The 20,172-nt window shown below is 36.3% G+C and overlaps 1 protein-coding gene across 6 annotated transcripts in view; it reads left to right on the forward strand.

Annotated features, from left to right (window-relative positions):
• NEBL (nebulette) overlaps positions 1 to 20,172 on the forward strand; it is a 328,916-nt gene that overhangs the window by 222,826 nt on the left and 85,918 nt on the right. The window contains exons 1-5 of one of the 6 annotated variants that reach the window (XM_012767344.3): positions 2,923 to 4,726; positions 4,816 to 4,887; positions 12,356 to 12,460; positions 14,106 to 14,216; positions 19,712 to 19,822. The exons of the other annotated variants lie outside the window; for them this stretch is intronic. Of the exons in view, the coding sequence (XP_012622798.2) occupies positions 4,646 to 4,726; positions 4,816 to 4,887; positions 12,356 to 12,460; positions 14,106 to 14,216; positions 19,712 to 19,822 (480 nt within the window). The 5' untranslated portion in view covers positions 2,923 to 4,645. Of the gene's footprint in view, positions 1 to 2,922; positions 4,727 to 4,815; positions 4,888 to 12,355; positions 12,461 to 14,105; positions 14,217 to 19,711; positions 19,823 to 20,172 lie in introns of those variants that run through there. 6 annotated transcript variants of the gene reach the window in all.

Raw genomic sequence — 20,172 nt, forward strand, 5'->3', positions numbered from 1 at the left:
GGAACGTCTCCCCCCATGGATAAAGGGAGACTCCTGTAATTTGCATTTCTATGGATAAGAATCGCTTGCATTGTTATCAGTTTTCAACAATTTATGGCATTGTAAGGTAGTTCAAAGACAATGAAAAAACAACATAGCCTAGAAGGGAATACTAGAGAAGACACCCAGTAATTTTTTTGTTTATGCCAATTTTAAAGTCTTTCACGATTATTCCTGACATACCTCGCACAAAACTGTAGGAAAGGGATACTTTTTTGTGGAAGTCACGCTGTTTGATCTGCCTGACCTTTTGGTTCTGGTTATAAACCACAGATGGACCATTCAGACCGTGGGTTTCTCTCTGTGGTAATGATTACTGGCATAATCATGCTATATTAGCTTCATTGTTATGAAAACTGAACCAGTATCTCAAGTAAGTTGCAAATTTAACCAAATTTGCAAATTTAACCAAATTCTTTTAGTTCACTGGGTACTTATGTTATTAATGTAGACAGTGAATAAGAATACTTCCCCCCACCCCAATAAGAAGAGTACATGATTTTGGTGCCCAACCACACCCAGCCTGGAAATGGTTGTGCCCCAAATTATTTGCAGTTTTTGTTTTTTTCTTTCTCTAAGATCTTTCTAGATATGTAGCTCTCAGTTTGCGTAGGATCTACACTTGTGAAAATAGCACTGTACAATATGAAAAACACTCCATGAAATCTTATTTTAATGGCATAATTGGTAATGTGACAGTTATTCAGGTCTTTGCATTCTTTTGATTTCTAATTAACAAAGAGTAATGAAGTAGCCATTGAAAAGGAGAAGATTGTTAATGAGTGTACATTGTAAAAATAGGTTGGGCTAATATTAAGCAGAACTCTTCTCTTTTATAAAGAAGACAAATTGTCTTAGATGCTTATATTTCTTGTTTTATGAAACTATTCCTTCCCACTCATCTGTTAGTAAAGTTCTCTTTTGGGCAGTTGCCAAATGATGAGTAAATATGTGAGGCAAAGGTGAAATAGCTAGGGATTCAACTGAGAAGCAAGAACCTTCTGAGAGATTGTCATAAAAAACAACAAAAAGCAAGCAACTAAAAATGAGTGTGAAAAAACTATCAATTCAGGAAAACAAATCAGGCAAACTAATTCCTCTCTCATCTAACCATTTAGAATGACTATTTTGTAGTAAGAAATGTCGAGATAATTCTTAAAATAAAAAATTGGTTTATCTCTCTAAGTTTTTCTCAACTCAGAACTGAATCTTGATCTGTGTCAATTATTTATTGTGAATTTTCATTTTGAAGTGATTTTCAACCATGTTAGGGAAAAGAAAAGCATGTGTTCTATCACTATGGGGGAAAAAAGGAGAAAAAAAGTGAAATAAGTAGGAAAACATGGGTCAAAACCCAAGAGATTCTGGTCACATGTAACCTTAAGGAAGCTGAGGACAGTCGTGCACTACATGACTCCGTGTTTCCTTGGCCAAGGGCTGGGTCCCCAGGGACTTGAGTTACCCACTCCACAGTTGCTATGGCGATACATTTGTTTACACATAAACACCAAACTATGAAACGATGGGAAATCTTCTGTATTATTAATATAAATGCACAATCTTTAGGCTGTCAAGTTGTAGGAGGCCCTTCTTGCCTTTAAAAAGATAGTGATGGCACAGAATCTCACCTTTTCAAACGAGAAGTCTCTTTGGTAACAAACGCTTTTCATGTAACTGTGTACCTTTGTTGGGTAGTTCAGAAATCTTTTTGAAGTGCTTTCTTTTTTTTAACTTTTGCCAATTCAGTTTTTCTGTTTAACTCTGGAGAATTAGAGACAGAGAGGGATTGACTAATTTGCCCCAGAGGATATGGTAGAGCCAGACCTGGATATTGAGGGTCTAACTGTAAGTGATGTGATTCCTATTTTGGTCTCATTCTGTATGAAGGCATGGGTTAGGGACTAAAATCAAAAAGGTAGAAAGCATAAATGAAGTGCTTAATAAGTAAAAGGGGTTAACAGCTATACAAATATTCCCTTTTGTGGCACCCCAAGGCAAAAATATCTATTCAAATACAACATTAAACTTGGCTTAAAAAAAGTTGATAGGGGATTTTGAAACATGTTCACTATCCGTATTATTTCCCATGTCAGGTTGTAGAGATATTGACAAGAGAACTTGGCTGTGATAAAGTACAGGGCTTTACATTTTCCAGAGAAAATGTTATATGAACTTTATATTATAACTTATAGGTGAAAGGAAAAAAATATGCATTCAATCAAAAGTAATGGTGTATCTAGCTTGCCAAACAATCCATTAAAGAGTTCGTCCTGCAAGTCTTGAATGATGAGTTTTTTAATTTCCTACCTTTTCTTAGCATGAAGTGTGTTTCATTCACCATTGCATCTCTAACAGCAAGCAGGGGACCTGGCATAACAGTGTTTATTTGTTTAGTTAGGTTCTTTTTTTAAAACAATTTCATTATTTTTATTAACAAAGTCTCATGTATTGATTAAGGTATTGGTAGTTGGAATATTTTCTAGTTAGGTTCTGATCCTAGTATTGCATTGAATAACTTGCGAATGAGACAGATAATTAATTTTTCTTGGCTTTCCTTTTGTCCTCTATAAAAGAGCGGGCTTTAAGTATACTGGTTTCTTAAGTATGTCTCTGGCTTTGAAAGTCTGATTCTGAAATCTCAAATGGAAAATCTGTGGGCACATTGCACGTGGTGTTTGGTTTTGCCTTCAAAACTTTGTGCATTAAATCTCAACAGCTTATTCTCTTGCAGCACAGTGGCGAGTCCGTAAGAACTTATCACATGATGGGAAATGAGAAAATAATTGCCGTTCAAGCCTGACGAAGGTCATTCACCATGGGAAATAGAACCCACTCTGAGCAACCCCAGTATCGTCGCCTCAGGCGCAAGCCAAGAGGTGTGTCTTGGCAGTTTGGGCAAGATTTTCTTTCTATGCTTCTAGAAGTTTGTCAGAAAAGTTTATAGTGATTGCTCCTCTCTGTTTCCAAATAAAGATAATGTAATAGATTTTCTATGGAATATTCGAATAATCTTTTAGCAGATTTAACAGAAGAATGTTAGTTTTCTAGGGTATTGGCTATCATTAACAGAGACAGATTAGACTAGATAAGATGAGATGAGATAGGATTCATGTTTGGGGAATGCTGAGTTAAGTCTTCTTAGCCCTCCTAATGTGTCAACATGCCTTGTGAATCTTCAAGTAGAAGGGGTAGAGATTAGGATACAGGATTCTCAAATGTGTGTTTAAGAAATTCACTTTTTTCTCCTACAGAGAAGATTTTATGGCACTTTTGCCTCATGAGACACAATTTGAGAAATAATCTATACACAATGACTGTGCAGAATTTTTTTCTTGTCAGGATTTTCAGTTTAGGTAAGGCCAAAGCAATTTTTAAAAAATAAATAAAAACTAGATTTGATATTAAGATTAAACAGTATTATACTTGGGTACTTAGAATGATGTGTTATTTTTAATAAAGTTATATTTTATATAATTAATTTTATTATTCACCATAGGGTATTTTTTATGTCCAACACTGATATTCTTTGGCTTGGTAAAAATTAATTTACCCAAGGATTTAAATAACCAGATTAATAAATTGTGAGTTGTATAGAGTCTTCAGATTGCCTAAATTGACATTAAAAGATTTGTTTTGAGAAATACATTTTTAATCATATAACCAGTGACACATACCACATTATAAATATTCTGATAGTTTATTTTTACAAACTTTTCCAAGTGTGTGGCACATATTGAGACATATACAAATAATTAACGAATTTGTAAAAATGAATACAATGAGCAGAATTTTAAAAGGATGATTATTTGGAAACAGTGATGTTTCTAGAATTCTTAAATGATATATCAACATATGTTAACTGCAACTTCTCGTGCTTAATGATGTTTACAATTAATATAATTCGGTACTCACCAATATAAGATTAACAGTCATAATTAACTCAGAATAGATTCTTTGAAGTGGTTCAAAGGGCTTTTCGTACTAAATTACTAGCCTCTAATCAGCTAATATAAAGGGAGTATTTTTTAAGATGTGAGAAGTACGTGTGTGTTTCATAAAACATTTAATTTAGGTTAATGAAATGAGTTTGAATGATCCAGATTCACTGTACAAAGTCAGAGATATACGTCTGACATTCCAGCGAAAGCTTTATTTAGATGGAGTTGAGCAATCTTTGAGATAACAGGCTTTGGACTGTGATATCTTGAGTGTTATAGTTGAATAGTTTCCCCAGAATCTTTAAGTCCTTTTCAAACTATTTTATGAATGAATTGAATTAATGAAAGATAAATACATTTTCTCTTTTGGATTTCTTAACTAATTTAGAGAATGTTGACTTCAGAGGTTCATAGAATCAAATTTTGCATTTGAGAAAATGTTATTTCCATGTGCGAGGCTAGCCCTGGCAAGCCTCTGGGATCCTGTTCCATTCACTCAGGCACTGGTGAGATAAGGAGAGTGAAGTGTGAGCTAAATAGGGGTGAGTCTTGGGCAAGGTCATTCCTACCCAAGCACTGCAGACACCAAGCTCTCAAGGGAGCTGTTGTACATAAAAAGACGCTACTCGGGTACATTTTCAAAATATAAATACTTTGAAAGGGTAAAAATGAGGGTCCCTATATTAGAGGATGTAAAAGATGAAACAGAAGAGGAAAAAACGGGGGAAGAAGAAAATGCAGAAGACCAGGTAAGTGAGAAGGGGCCTATACAAGAATAGTATTTGTTCCTCTAAATCAATAGTGAGAAAAATACTCCTTTTCCTTTTTTTCTGAACAGGTCTTCTTTAAGCCTGTCATTGAAGACCTAAGCATGGAATTGGCCAGAAAATGCACCAAACTCATTAGTGATGTAAGTGGCTTAAGTAAATTCTGTCTTATTTTGCGTTGCACATGTGGTACTATGAAGTTAGAAAGTCATAGAGCCGGGGAGAAAACCCTGAAATCATCTCTTCAAAAACAATTATTTTCCAGATCATAGAACTAGGTTCAGAAATGTTCAGTGATTTCCCCAAGGTCACCTAGACAGGGAATTTCTGCTAGAGCAAATTTCCTCATTCTTAACCCAGAATCCTATCTCTTATGAATTTTGCTGTCCCTCTGGCATGAGATCATAAGGCATTGAATTGCAATGCCTATTCTATTTGAGAACCCCAAAGACTTTAAAATTAATATAATGATGTAATTTGTCTCGGGAGGATCTCTATCTATTATAAATGAGTGATTTTTAACATTTGGGTGACCTTTTGAAGAATCTCATGAATGTAATTGTTTTCCAAACCAGGAAAATGCATATACATATATACATATGATAATTAATTTACAGTTTGGGATTTATGGATTACTGAACTACATGAGACACACACACACACACACACACACACACACACATATATATATATATTATGGTAAATATGTAAACTAGAATTCTAGAAGTACAAGGAAAAGTATTGCTCACTAGGAATGAGAATTTAGATGATCTTCATTAGCAGTTGAAAGAGAATTGCTTGTACAAAGGAAAAGTGGCTCCTATAAAGTGAGTATGTGTCTTTGTCTTCATTTAGAGACATGAGCACAATACTGGTTGTTTCTCTTGTTGGTAATGAGCGAAGTGATTGGGACATTTTATAATTGCTTGTTTTCCAAGAAAGTCAATCCTGTGCTGGGGGGCAGAGTGCTCATATGTCCTCTGAAGTCAACTTGCGTGGGTTGACTCAGCTGTAACCTTGGGAAAGTTCTGCAACCTTGCTGGGGTCAGTTCCTTAGGTGTAACATTTGTAGTAGGAAGACTAAATTAATGCTAACACATCTAAAATGCTGAGTAAGCCATCTGGAACATTGTGGGTACTCAATAAATGTTAGCTGTTATTAACTATTGCATCTGTGACTTATTTTTTAATCCATCTAATCATGTTTCACATATGAGGCTGTGTTCCCTTCTGGTTTGTCAGTAAAGAGCCAAAGGTTGGTGGTGAGAATCATAACCCTTCCCATCTACTTTACATGAGATGTAATGAAAATTTAAATTAATAATTTCTTTGTGCTATTACTTAATAATCATTAGCTACTGTATGTGAAAGTTCTTTGTAAACTGCAACAAAAATAATGAAATGACAGTGACAACAGCAGCAATAGCAATATCAGCAACAATTAAGATTTATATGCCAGGCATTGTAGCTCGAGAAGTAGGTTCTGTTCTTTTGCCCATTTTGGAAGTGAGGAGACGGAGGCACAGAGAGGTTAAGCACTTTGCCTGGGTCACACAGTGAAGTAGAGGGAGTAGGACTTGAACACAAAGCCCTTTCTCTTTACTCTGCTGTGTAATCTCTCACTGTAGATTTCCACACAAATTTTATCTTAGCTTTATTATCATTTATTATGCTAATATTAGTAAGCCTACCATTTAAATTCCTAAAATGGGAGATAATACCACTTCCAGCTTTGATATGTCTTTATTGAAACATAATTATAACTGAGCTAAATTGTATTATGTAAACCATTTGGATTAAAATGGTAACTACAGTTAGTAGGCAATTTTGTTGCAGTTGTTTTGGATAACATTGTTTATCAGTGACTTTAAAACCAACTGTGGTGAGAGGTGATGGTCTTTGTCATTTTGCAAAAGCCAAAGTCCTGTTATTTCATGCCACTGTAGGTAAAATCAAACACACGGCATAATTTCTGTTTGCTATGGATTTATGTTGCATGGCAGAATATCCATACTATCTAAATATTTAGAACATTACTATTATGTCTTAATTTATATCTGTGTACACATTCACATTCTGCTTCCAAATACAATTCTGTACTACCTAAGATACTTGTTTAATTTTTAGAATTTTTGTATTTACTAATAGTCTGAAAAATTAGTCTTTTTGTTTCTAATGATAGTAAAAAGAGGAATTTGTACAATTATCTTAAAAACAAGTTTTAATTTGTCCTTTCTGGAAGGACATGACATATTGGACTAAATGAAAATTTGTAGTTTTTTAGAAGTGTGGTTAAATAGTATTATGAATGAATAACTTACTTATTCTTTCTCAGTGTCATCAGTGCTTTTATATGGAGCACATGAACTTATATTTGAAATTCTTGTCTCTCTTATATCTTCTGTATGGCCAGTTGGTTGTCTAGAATGCATTAGTTGTGGAGCTAAAACAGATATAAAAATTGGTGCACTGCCATGCCAAGTGAGACTTGAGTCTGGTCAGACCTGTCTGATGTTTTCAATTGAGCCCATTTGTTAGTGACCTTCACTTAATGTAGTGCACAATTTCCCCCAGTCTCAAACTTAAATTTAAACCCAAACCTTCAAGTATGTTAGTTTTGTTTTATAATCCACATGCCCCAGCAGAGCATCCCGGTCTTCCTTTGTTGACTCCTCCATCCTGAAGCTTAATGAAGCAGCCTTGAAGGCTGTCAATCAAGTCCCACCGCTAGTGAGCCACACACCTGGAATGGGACATGAGGTCTGCCTGAACCTCAATCCTGGGTGATCAGGTTGTCCTTCCTCTCATGATGTGTTCCAAGCCCCATGTACATGTTTATATTCCATGCTGCAGTGAGCCTGTGCTATGGTCCTATGAGCCTCAGTTCATAGGTGTCACCTGGAGTCACTTCCCACTGTCTCAGGTTTTTTTTTTTTTTTTTTTTATGAGAAGAGTGATTTCATGGGTTTCTCTTCACAAAGCAACCTATTTTTTTTTTTTTTTTACACAGAGCCTCACTCTGTTGCCCGAGCTAGAGTGCCGTGGCGTCAGCCTACCTCACAGCAACCTCAAACTCCTAGGCTCAAGTAATCCTCCTGACTCAGCCTCCCGAGTAGCTGGGACTACAGGCATGTGCCACCATGCCTGGCTAATTTTTTCTACATATTTCTAGTTGGCCAATTAATTTCTTTCTATTTTTAGTAGAGATGGGGTCTCACTCTTGCTCAGGCTGGTTTTGAACTCCTGACCTTAAGCAATCCTCCTGCCTCAGCCTCCCAAGGTGCTAGGATTACAAGCGTAAACCACCATGCCCCACCCAAAGCAGCCTTTCTAGATGTTCTGCACTGCTGTAATTATTTCTCTTTAGACCTTTTCTAACCTTCATACATTCTTACTGGGGTGTAGTAACCACAGCTGCGTACAGCAGTCCAGATGCGGACGGCCTGGGTAGGATGATGTTTTATGTTGCTTCCGGCACCCTTTGTGATGCTATTTAGAGCTTCCTGGACGTGGGGGCCACAGAGAGCTGTTAGATCAATCTCTGTAGAACATCAGAGCCATTTTCAGTCCTAATTTCTGCGCCTAATAGTGTAGGGCCCATCATGTCTTAGCAGCCCTTTGGATTGTCTTAACCTCACTAGGGAGGAATCTAATCTGCAGTTTTCTGCCCTCTCGCCTGGCCCTTTGAGAGCTTCCAAGGTTCATCTCTTTGCCATTTCAACAGTTTGCCCTTTCCCTCTCTGAGACAGCTTGGGGTTATCAGAAGACCCACGGACTTTGCTGTATCAGTCCCTTGCTGGACAATTTATAGAAATGTTAAGATTGGCCCAGACAGCAGTCCTGGGAGGCCTGCACTGTTTAAAATTCTCTAAAGAGAGAAATGTCAGCTCTTCAGGTCAAGTGGCTTCACTTTGGGGATCAGTATAAGACATTTTTCTTTTTCTTTCTTCTTCTTCTTTTTTTTTTTTTTTTTTTTGCCTCACCTAGTTTTTGCTTTGCATTTGCTCTACTCATGTTGTGAGGTTTCCTTCTGCAGAACTTACTTCCCAATCCTGAAGGACATCTGGTCCTCCGAGGCAGCGTCTTTTATTTTTCTATTAACCATGTAACACTTTTTGTTTCTGCAGTAGACTGTGTCTTTGGTATTTAGTTCTGTTAGTCAAATATGCAATCAATTCCGTGAATAAATTAAATCCGTCCACTCTATTGAGCATTCAGAATCATTAATCCAGTAGCTTTCTGGTAGCTAAGTCACAAACAATATTGGGCAAAAGGGAATCTTCAATGTGTTTCTTGTAAATTAGGCATAAAGAGCCTTCTGCAGAACAAGTTTGGCCGCATCTACATGCAGCCTCTGACTCAGTGTTTTGGTTCGGAGGTTTTTAGTGTGTTCATTTGCATGGCAGCAGGAAGGACATTTTCCAGGCAAATGAACATTGTTTGTTGTGGGTAATCCTTGTGATGCTGAAAACATTAAATTCTGTGGTTCCCCCTTCAGAGAAAGCTTGGGCAGTATCAGAAAACCTGAGAGAGTGAGCTTGCCTACCCGTGGCCCAGTTAAAAAAATAGTGATGGAGCCACAGTTCTTTCTTCCAGGGTTTACTGGATTTAACTGGTATGATTTCACTTGTGAAGAGACTTTCTAGATACTCTCAGTTAAGAATGCCTGTAAACGGAAATATCCTGCAACACTTCCACATCTGTCATCCAGTTCCAGCCATTAGCTAATCTCGTGCTCATTGAAAGAAATTTGAACAGGAGGAGGAAGCAACACTGAACTAATTTAACCCTAATTATGGTTGAGACATTGTGGGGTAAGTGGGCAAGGTCAAAGGAGAAGGCGAATGTTGGGGGCATCTTAATGTTCAGAAAGTCATCAGCTTCCTCCTCCCCTCCCCCGTTTTTTTAATTGAAAATACATTGGATTGTGTATTGGTTGAGTGCAGATAGCTGCAAGAACAGGAACACACAGGCAACAGCTTAACAAATAGGTGTTTGGTTCCCCCACCCACACCCACATAAAGCCTGGAGGTAGGTAGTTCAATGTCAGTACAGTGGGTGTTATTAGTCTCTCTGGCTGCTTTTGTTGTGCTCTGCCATTATAGATAGTGTGGTGGCTTATTGCCTTGTGGTGACATCATTGCTGCTGCCCCCCTGTGACTGGGGAAGGAAAAAGGTAGAAGAGCAAGTGTCAAAAGGCTGTGCAAAGTGTCTCCCTTTATCCTAGAAACCACTGCTGGGAAGACTCCCGCCAGTCTCTCGTGGCCAGAGCTGGACACCTGGCCTCCCCAGACTAAGCACCAGCCAAAGAAAATGGCATGACTGTTCCTGGTTTAGATCAATTTGTTCTCCTGGGCTGGGGTAGTCGGGCCTGGCTACTCTTATGAATACATTCAGGTTCTGTTTGTAGGAGGAAGGGGAATGGCTTGGCAATCTATCCAGTAGATGGTGCCAACCTTAGGTTGTAAGATGTAGATAGGGAATAGCCATCTATTCCATGATTTTTGTTTTACCTAAGATTTGTATCATCGATGGATACAATTCTCTTTCACCCATCATTTCCTGTTATCTTGGTATAGGAAGGCTACTAATATATACATTCTTTATTTATATAACATTTAGGATCATTTGCTTATTGTCATTCATATACAACTCATTAGAAATCATAGACATATCTGTATGTCTCTATGTGTGTATGATTTTTAAGAAATTATATAATACAAATGACAATAAGCAAATGATCTTCCATTTTCAAATGCATCTTAAATTTAAAGATGCAAATGTCATATCTTTTTAATAAAGACCAAAGAAAGAAATGGAGTCCTCAGTTAAGCCTGAATTATGTGCCTGCCTAGCAGGGGAAGTGAATGCTTCACCCTTCTCCAGGGCTGCTGTCCTGAACATTCTGTTTATGTCAGACTTTATCAGGAGGCTGTAGCCACAAGCACATACCGCCATGGTGGAGAATGTGACTGTGATGAGGAAAAGATGGTGGCAGGAGATAAAAATAATGAGTCAAACTTAAGCCTGATGATAGGTTATTTTCTCTCACACTTAATTATATAACTGAGATACTTTTTTTTTTCTCCTTATGATCAAAATAGCCTACTATTTATCATACTGCCATTAACAGTTTAATTACTAGTGACGGAGGAGGGTGATTTGCAGGAACCTAAAATTATGGCTAATCTCTGAGAAGGAAAAAAAAGTAATTTAGTGCTTGGATAAGATAAATATGTTCTCATGTTGATTTCATGAATAAAGCAAATGTTTAATGTGGTAGGCATCTGATATCTAAGAATCACAGCAGTGAAATATAGCATTTTGAAATAATTTTACTTAATCTCTTCGCATGTGGGTCTACCTCGGGTCAAGAGATGCCCCTCGAATCAGGTTTGCATGAGGGAAAATCTCCATGTCGCATTAGTGTGGCACATCAATGTTAGTGATGTCCTCTGGGAACCTGGTCATGTGTTCAATTCAACTTCAGTTTTGGGTTATAATTAGGGAGACCATGTAATTTATCATCTGAACTGGGGCCCTTTTTTTTTCAGCTTAAGAATTTATGGTCTTGGGGAGATAAACATGACTTCATTACAGGGCGACATAACTTATAGCAAATTACCTCCATCTTCTCAACTGGTCATAGTGTTGCCCCCCTGGTTTTCAGATTGTGCAGCAAATAGTGTGACAGCGTGATTCATTCTAGATCTTTCTCCACATTTCCCGACTTCTTTTGGGCTCACATGTCCATGCAGGGTCTTCCCCCAGAGTAACAATTCTGGCTTTTCCTCCAGGTGAAGGAAGTGACTCATGTTACCGGGGAGTTTGAGAGAAGAAGTGAGCAGCTTAGTCAGGCCTCTCTGGGCCTTCTCCTGCTATTCTGCCCGTCCACAGCTGGGGGGGGAGGGAGGGTGCATTCTGGAATGATCTCTGCAGGGGGTCAAGCTTTCTGGGCAGGTTCTGCTCTTATTTCAGGGAGGGGAAGAGAGTGGGGGAGGTGCTCATAAATTGGATAAGTTTGATTAGGAGGGAATCAATTAGTAACAGGAAGCCCATCATGGCCAACAACTTAAGCCCCTTCCTCTAATCAAGCGTGTATAGATAATAATGTTAATAGTAATCTCTATGTGTTTAATTTCTGCTTCTGCTTCTGATTGATTACATCTGTCCTGGTGACTGTTTATTTTCTACCTTGAGGTAGGCAGCTGTGTGTCTGTTTGGCCATAGGCTTAACTGCTAAGGCCTGTGGCTCAAAAGTGAGAATAAACTAGGACATTTGTGAGAGTGAGATGGCACGTGTTTGACAGTGACGCTTGGGAAGCTGGGCCAAGAGGACCCGTCATCTGTGGCCCCCCATCTCTGGCGTTGATCCTCACGATAACTGGACCTTGCTTATCTAAAGACCAGCCTGTCCTCACCGGGCCCCCGTCACCTTTGCAATTCTGAGCTGGATATCTGTTTATCTGACTTGGCTAGCTTTGAGGATCATTCCACATTTGAGTATTTACTTCTGAAAATGGACTTTCTCATCTTAATGCTCTCTTCCAAAAAGGCCATTAGAATTTCTTTTCTTTTTTCTCTTCTTATGTAAATTATTCTCTTTTCTAGATCCATTATAAAGAAGCGTACAAAAAGTCTAAGGACAAGTGTACATTTGTGACGGATACTCCTATGCTAAACCACGTAAAAAGTATTGGCGCTTTTATTTCTGAGGTAAGGTATCAAAAACTTGCAAACTGGCTTGCATTTTTCTTTTTCTATTTTTATAGAAAAAGTGTGTGCATTTGAGTTGGAGCATAATATTTTCAAAAGCACCAATGAATGTGGGTAATATTTATGTGATTATCTCATTCAATGCACTGTGTCAATTAACCCATATAAACTGATATATTTTACTATATATGGTTTATATATTTTATTATATACATCTATATTTTGACTCTAGCCCTTTCTTAGTTATATAGAATTCCTCTTGAAAGGAATATTTTTATTCAATAAGTAGAAAGCACGGGCAGAATAGTTAATTTTAGAAGTTCTATTTTTTTTTTCTAATAGACTTATTAGAGACAAACTATTGAATGTCATTTTGGAAATAAGTAAGATTTATCAGATTTCAATAAAATGTAATATCTTTGATAAACAATTTTAAGTTAATTTAATCTATTTTTGAGCAGGATAAAATTCAGTTCACCAGAGATACCCATTATGAAACCACGGAGTGAGAAATACACGATATTCATTTTCCAGCTGAAAAATCACGTGATCTCTCTCCGACAGCATTTCGGACTGACTGCAGTTTATGTTGCATTGTAAAGCACAGTGTTAACAATGATTGCTATGATGAGGCATTTCTGTGGTCTGTGAATAGATCACTTAGAAGAGATAAATTTGAAAAAGAGAAGGAATAAAAGTGTTGTAAATGACTGACCTCTAGTGTTCTGTAAATTATGTTGGAGAAAGATCCATGTATTATTTCTGCTAATATGAAACAATTTTGAGGGAAATCAGTACATTTTATTTTATTAAGTACCAAAAATCCAAAGAGTGTGGGAAGAGAAGGTTTGCACAGGATATATGCTAATAAATAAACACTCGCATCTAGCTTAGAGTGCGAGGAATGCTGAAGACTTGTCTACACAGTATGGAAGAACACAGTTTTGTTTATTTGTGTTAGCTAGGTTAGTTCTCCTGTGCAGAGAAATTCTTGATGTTCTCAGTTATTGATTATTTTTCCTGAAGGAGTTAACTACAGAGTGGAAAAATTAGAAGTGGGCGATCTATTGTGTTCCCTTACATCTAGTTCTCCCAAGAGGAAATGGTGAATGAGTGTTTGTCTTACTGTAATGATTGAGATGGTTTAGAGACAGGGCAGATTAGGGGTGAGAAGGCACAAAAGGAGAGAAAAGCACCCCACCTCCCAGTGTAATCTGAGAAGATTTAAATAAAGGAATGTTGTCCGTTGTGTTCAAGTTCTAGACAGCAGTTGCTAACGACTGACTCGTATTTTCTTGCACAACTCAAATGTCTTACTGTTCTCAGATCGTTTGCTCCCTCATCAAACGTGAAACTGTCAATACCACACAAATAGGTTTGCATTTAGAAAACTGCTTGGCTTTAAATAGAACAATAGAAACTATGTTCTTGCCTGTCTCATTTATAGCTTTCTCCAAGAGAAATTGGATTTATTTCTATCTGTTCGGAATATGTTTGTCAGCTCCAGTATCTAAAATTAAAATGGTCTGCAGATTTTTAAATCAATTCTGTTTCTGAAGAAAGTTTCTTTTTATTTTCTTTTTATATTCACAGTAAAAAAAAAAAAAAAGGAATATTTATTTTTTTTTTCTTTTCTCCTTCCCAGGCAAAATACAAAGGCACCATTAAGGCAGATCTTTCCAACTCTCTTTATAAGCGGATGCCAGCCACGATTGACAGTGTTTTCGCAAGAGAAGTCACACAGCTTCAGAGCGAGGTGTGGTTTTCCTAGATTGTTATATGATTGTGTAGATGAAATACATAACCTGATATAAGTTATTTATTATTTTAATAAAATGTTTTTTTTCTAAGGCATTAAACGCTGAATGAAAGTTGGAAGCAACTAGTTAATGTGTGATCATAGATTCTGGTGAAATTGTAGAAAATGAAAAGGACCTGCAAGTTTATGTCAGTTACTTGATGCTGTTTTTCCATTTCACCGCTATTTATAGGGCAAATTTTAATCTCATTTAGATAGCTTACATAGGTGAAATTCTTCTAAACTATTCTCTGATTTAACATATGTTCCCAAAGTGGAAAACATTTTGATAGCTCATTAAAAGTCACATAAAGAGATAATGGTTGAATTTGGGATCCACATGTCTGCGCTCCATCAGTTAGACAAGTGGTTCCTGAATATCCTTTCCTGTGGCTTGTGTTTTTCATTTAGAAGATCTCAGGCTACCAAAAAAAGCCTCCATGAGGTGGAAGTGGCTATTTTGGTGATTGCAAGTTGTAGATGAACTTAACTGTCCTCATGTAAACTCATTTTGAATCCAGAAGAGTTTGGGGTAATTTTCGCTTTGTAGTACTTCGACACATAAGGTATTCTGAATGCATTTAATCTATTGCATTTCTCAAACAGAATTTCAAAATGTATATTTCGGACTCATAACCATAATAACCTTTTTCTGACTCATCTTCTTATTGTGCTTTCTTCATAGCAGAATCTGATTTTGTTGTTGTTGTTGTTACTTTGTTAATCTGTTACTACATAAGAGCAGGGACCTCATCTTGTCCTGTTCCTCTTTCTACTCCTGTATTTGGGACAGTCCCTGGAACATAGAGGGTGTTTAATAAATACTTGTGAAATGGATTTTTGTTGAGTTTATTGATTTCCTTTTTAAGGATATGCCTCCTTTTGGATAGTTGCTATTCTTCGTGCCACATTTTAGGTTAATAAAAAAGTAAACACATAGAAGTGCTTACTATGTGTCAGGTGCTGTTCTATGCATTTCACACATATTTATGTTATTTAGTCATCACAACAACCCTGTGAAATATCCCCATTTTAAAGATGTGGAAACAGAAGCACAGAGAGGTTAAGTAACTTATCCAAAGTGGCACAGCCATTAAATGGCAGAGTCAGCACTGAAACATAAGTAGCCTGGTTCCATAATCTGAATTCTTAACCACACACTATCCCATCGCTCTGCTACCATCTGTACCTTTTTCTTATTAAAAAATGTACTTCTTCCCCCAGAATCTTGTTACTTTTAAGTAGAAGATACCTAGATACTTTTATTTAATAAATAGTCTGAAAATAGATTACTCTTGAAAAATACTGGGCCTAGTTATCCTTTGGAGAACATCATTAAGTAGTTCATTATTACAAATTTAAACGTCCACTGTGTACCCAACTTGGCTGTAAGCTAATCTCAGTTATGCAACGTGAGGCTAAAAATATATGATGTCAAGGTTCTGCATGGCTGACCGTGACTAATATGTCCTTTATTTTTCTTGCCAACATCTGGTCACCTAAACACTTGCTGATAATATGGGCTACTTTAAAAAGCAGATAATTACAACACAACACTTGATATGTGACTAGCAACAATTATGCAATAAAGAAAGAAAATCTATTCTTATTTTTATACTTGGGAAGATAACATTTTCAGATATTTGCAGCCTCATGTCTTTGGAAGCACACAACTTTTATCCCTTTTATAGCATGCAAGGATCTGCAGTACATAAATACATGCAACACAGAACTGAACACGAAAGATAATCCAGATTGTATATTTTGGAATCTATCATTGGTTTTTGTCAGAATAGGTTCTCACTTACATTGTTAACAAGTGTTACCCTGTTCTACAACAGACACCACTGGGAGAGATATATATGCACGCTTGATTAGCAGTGCTTTCTGCTGTTGTAATTAGTCACTGAACTTGTTAGTAAGGAAAAAACCTGGATTCTGAGTAAGGTGTCTATTTCAAAGAGTTACATAATTGTAATAAAATTATTTTAGATTTACATACATTAACTTTTTATTATTGTTAAATTGTGATTCTCAGAGTTAATCTGGCAATAAGAGAGACAAGAAAATAGACTATTGTCTGTGACAATTAAACAACTAAACTTTTACTGTGTCCAAATAGCATCAGATTTGTCGTCTACTTAATTAGAGTATTAGATGAAGTCTGACATTAAATGGTATTCTAGGTTCTAATGAAATGTCTCCTGAGCTTTTGACAGACTGTTAAAACAAACTATTATCCTAAAATCAATTTGCAAACACTCTCAGATGTTTAAAATTCAAACTAAAGTGATAAAGTTAGCTGGATTAATACTTCCTTGTAGAAAATGACTGAAGGGAAGGAATTTCTGAATCAAAACGGGAGAGAGAGAAAATGTGGATTTTTTTTTAAGGAGGTTATTTTATTACCTATCTTGTGTTTATAATCTATAAACAAAGACCATAAAGAAAGTTTCTGAAAATAGAATGTACTGTGCCACGAAGTGGTAAGATCCTTATCTGGGCTGTTTCAGGCAAAGGCTAAGTGATCCCCTATCTCAGAAGAAATCCAGCTTTCTCAGGCATCTGAACCAAAGAGGTTCATGAGGGTCTATGTTTCATCTCTAGTAGCTTCAGGGTCCTGTTTCAGGATTTCAGAGATGCCTACGACATGGATTAAAAGCCCATTTACCTATGTAGTTGCGTTGGTGGTATAGTGGTGAGCATGGCTGCCTTTCTATGTAGTACTTATAAATTATTCTGTAATTTAAACCTATATGTACATTTAATGTATGTATATATGAAATATAAAAATATACCATAAGATCAAATATATAAGTTAAATGTATATATTACTTATATAAACATATTTATAAGACCATTGCAATTATACTTCAGTCTCTAGGTGTCTGGTAGCATAGCAATCTTAGTTCTCAAGGTGTGAAGAAAACAGAATTAATCTGGGGATATGCCACACAATAATGACAAATCCTAAGATACCAAATTTATCAGAAAATTTATTAGTGTGACACAATTTTCCATTAGCTATTTTAAGGGAGAAAATTAATATGATAAATTAAAGTTCAGCTGGCTCCAATTTGATGTAATCTTAATTCTAAAGTGGTACTTAGTAGCAGCTATAAATGAAATGACTATTTTAATGCTGCGAGTAGAAAATTACATAGCCTTTTTAAGAAGAAGTGCTTTTTAACATTGTGCTCAATGACTCACCGTTTCTATGATAACCCACAAAATGATCAGCTGCATGGGTTACATTTACAAAGTCACAAGTATGATAGTAGGTGTAAAATACAGAATAAACCAGGCATCCATCAAAAAAGAGATGGGCACATGCTAGCTCTTTTTATTTCAGAAGAAGGAATAAAGCTCATAGAAGTTTTTGCTTGGCTTTACAGACTTGAGCAGCCATTAAATTCCCCCTTCCTCTGCCTTAACGTTATAATATAGAATGTAATGGAACAGAGATAATGGACTTTCTCAACCTGAATGGAGGTTCTTAAAGAGTTTCCTGTTTAACATAATTAATTGGTGAACATTTTAAAGACATGTTCATCAGAATTGAATATCTTGATGGATTAGACTGATAAATGCTAACAAGATGAATTATACCTGGAATAAGGTGAGGTGCTGCATTGAAGTCCTGGTAACCCATCCAATAACTTGGGTGATAGCCTGGATTAAATGAAACAATTCTAATTCAAATTGGTCAAACCATTGTGGGCACCTTAAGAAAGAGACAGATACTTTGGGATTTGGGTTGAATAAAGCTTCAAGGGTGTTCAGGACTTCAGTACCTTAAGCTGGGCTGACAGTCTGGAGGAATAGAAGTCATGGACAGCTGTCTTCTGCGTTGGAAGTTCTGTCTTGTGAACTAGACTTTTTCCATATGGCCTCATAGATGTAGCTATGGGGAAATAAACTTGAGTTTCATTAAAGGAAGAACTTTCAATCAGAACTTTTAAAATTTAAAGGCTGTGATGTCCCAGGTTTAGTTCTCTTTTGGTAGAAGTTTTCTAAAAGCTAGCTGGGGAGCCAGAGAGGGGATTTAAACATTGATAGTTGTGCTAGATGCCTTTTTTTGGATGGTAAGATTTAATAATTTTATTCGTAAAAATTAGTTTATAATGATCACTATAATCCTTTAGATAGATATGTTATCTAAGTTTAATAGGTGTTTAGTTATGTTTATAAAAGCCTATGAGGAGTTGAAGCTTATGAGAATGTTTAAGAAATTCAATCATTCATCCATTCACTAAACATTTATTACATTTCTACTCCATATCATTTACACAGGATATTAAAAGATGTGTAAGATAGTCATAGCTCTCAAGGAGTTCATATGATAAAAATGTTTTCGTTAAGTTTAACTATATTCATTTTTCATTGAAAACCAGACCTTGTTTTGTTCTTGTTGAAGAATGTTCTAGTTTTTCTTTTTAAGTTGCCTTTTTTTCTCAACTCCATTTATCATTCTTTTAGTATTAAACTTTTAATATATTTTAAAAATGAATCTTGCCTTTCCTTCATGTATTATTGTTTTATTCTCATTCTTTCAGTTATTCATTCATTTATTTATTCATTCATGGAGCAAATATTCATTGATACCAATTTTGTGCCAGGCACTATTGTGGGTTCTGAGAATTCAGTGAACTGGACAGTTAGTTATCTTCTAGTAAGGGAAGGCAGATGATAAGTAATTCCACAAAAACTAAACAAAGTGATTGAACATTACAAATGAGATAAATAGGATAAATGGGATAGTGGTATAAACTGAGAAACTATTTTTAGGTTCTTCTTTAGTTTCCAGCTTCATAGTCAAGTTTAGTTACATCTACTTCCAAGGTATCTTTCTCATGCCCCCCTCTTCATCCCAGGATGGAGCAAATTTAACCTGGTGGTGATGGGTGGTATTGGTCTAATGTTCATTTCCCTAACGGAGACCAAGGCTTGACATATCTGAGAATTTTGCCCATATGTTATATTTTTTCCCAAAGGTTTGTGCATTTAAACCTTATATTACCTTACAGCTGTGTCTATATAAAATCAGACTCATTCATTTAAAAAATGTACTTTTACATATCCTATAATTCCCTCCTACTTAATCAATTGCTTTCCCAAGATTTAAACCTTGAACATCTATAATCCTAAAAGCTCTTAGATCTGCACAATTTCCCAAAACTGTACCTGAGATTTAAACTAGATGAATCGAAGTGGAGATTTCATGTCTGGTCAAGGATGTTTTGAAATAAACAACAAAGGATAAGAATTAGGAATCTAATCAGAAGCACTAAGATGAGAGCATTATGGATATTGTCTTATTACAGAGGCTTAGGCAAATTTAATTATCAGTGATGGTATTTAAATGTATAAAACCCTAGCAAAACACTGGAAGTTAACAGGTAAGATTTTATACAGCTTTAAGTGGAACTAACAATTATTTGTGCTTTTCTAAGGTTGCGTACAAGCAGAAACACGATGCCGCCAAAGGATTTTCAGATTATGCCCACATGAAGGAGCCACCTGAGGTCAAACATGCCATGGAGGTCAATAAACACCAGAGTAATGTAAGGAAGCTTATTTCTTATGATTTTCTAGAAAATCGTAGCTAACCCACATCAGGGTTTATGATTATGTTCTTGAAATTTCAATATTATGACACCTCTACTCAAAAAGGCCTTGTAACATTTCTTATCAGTCACGGGTACATCTGAATTGTTCTGTTGACAGTCATGAACACCTTGCAGAGAATACCCTTTAAACTGCCAGGCACTGGCAGGCATTGGAAATCTTGCTTTGTACAAGTCAAATATGGATCCTTTGGACCTACTGGGTTATTAGCATTTCCAGAGCGTCCTTGACTTTGTCAACTGAAAAAGAGTCACAAAGTCTGTAAATTTAGAAAGGTGACCTTCTT

Source organism: Microcebus murinus, chromosome 25 (assembly GCF_040939455.1).
Source record: "Microcebus murinus isolate Inina chromosome 25, M.murinus_Inina_mat1.0, whole genome shotgun sequence".
Taxonomy (NCBI): domain Eukaryota; kingdom Metazoa; phylum Chordata; class Mammalia; order Primates; family Cheirogaleidae; genus Microcebus; species Microcebus murinus.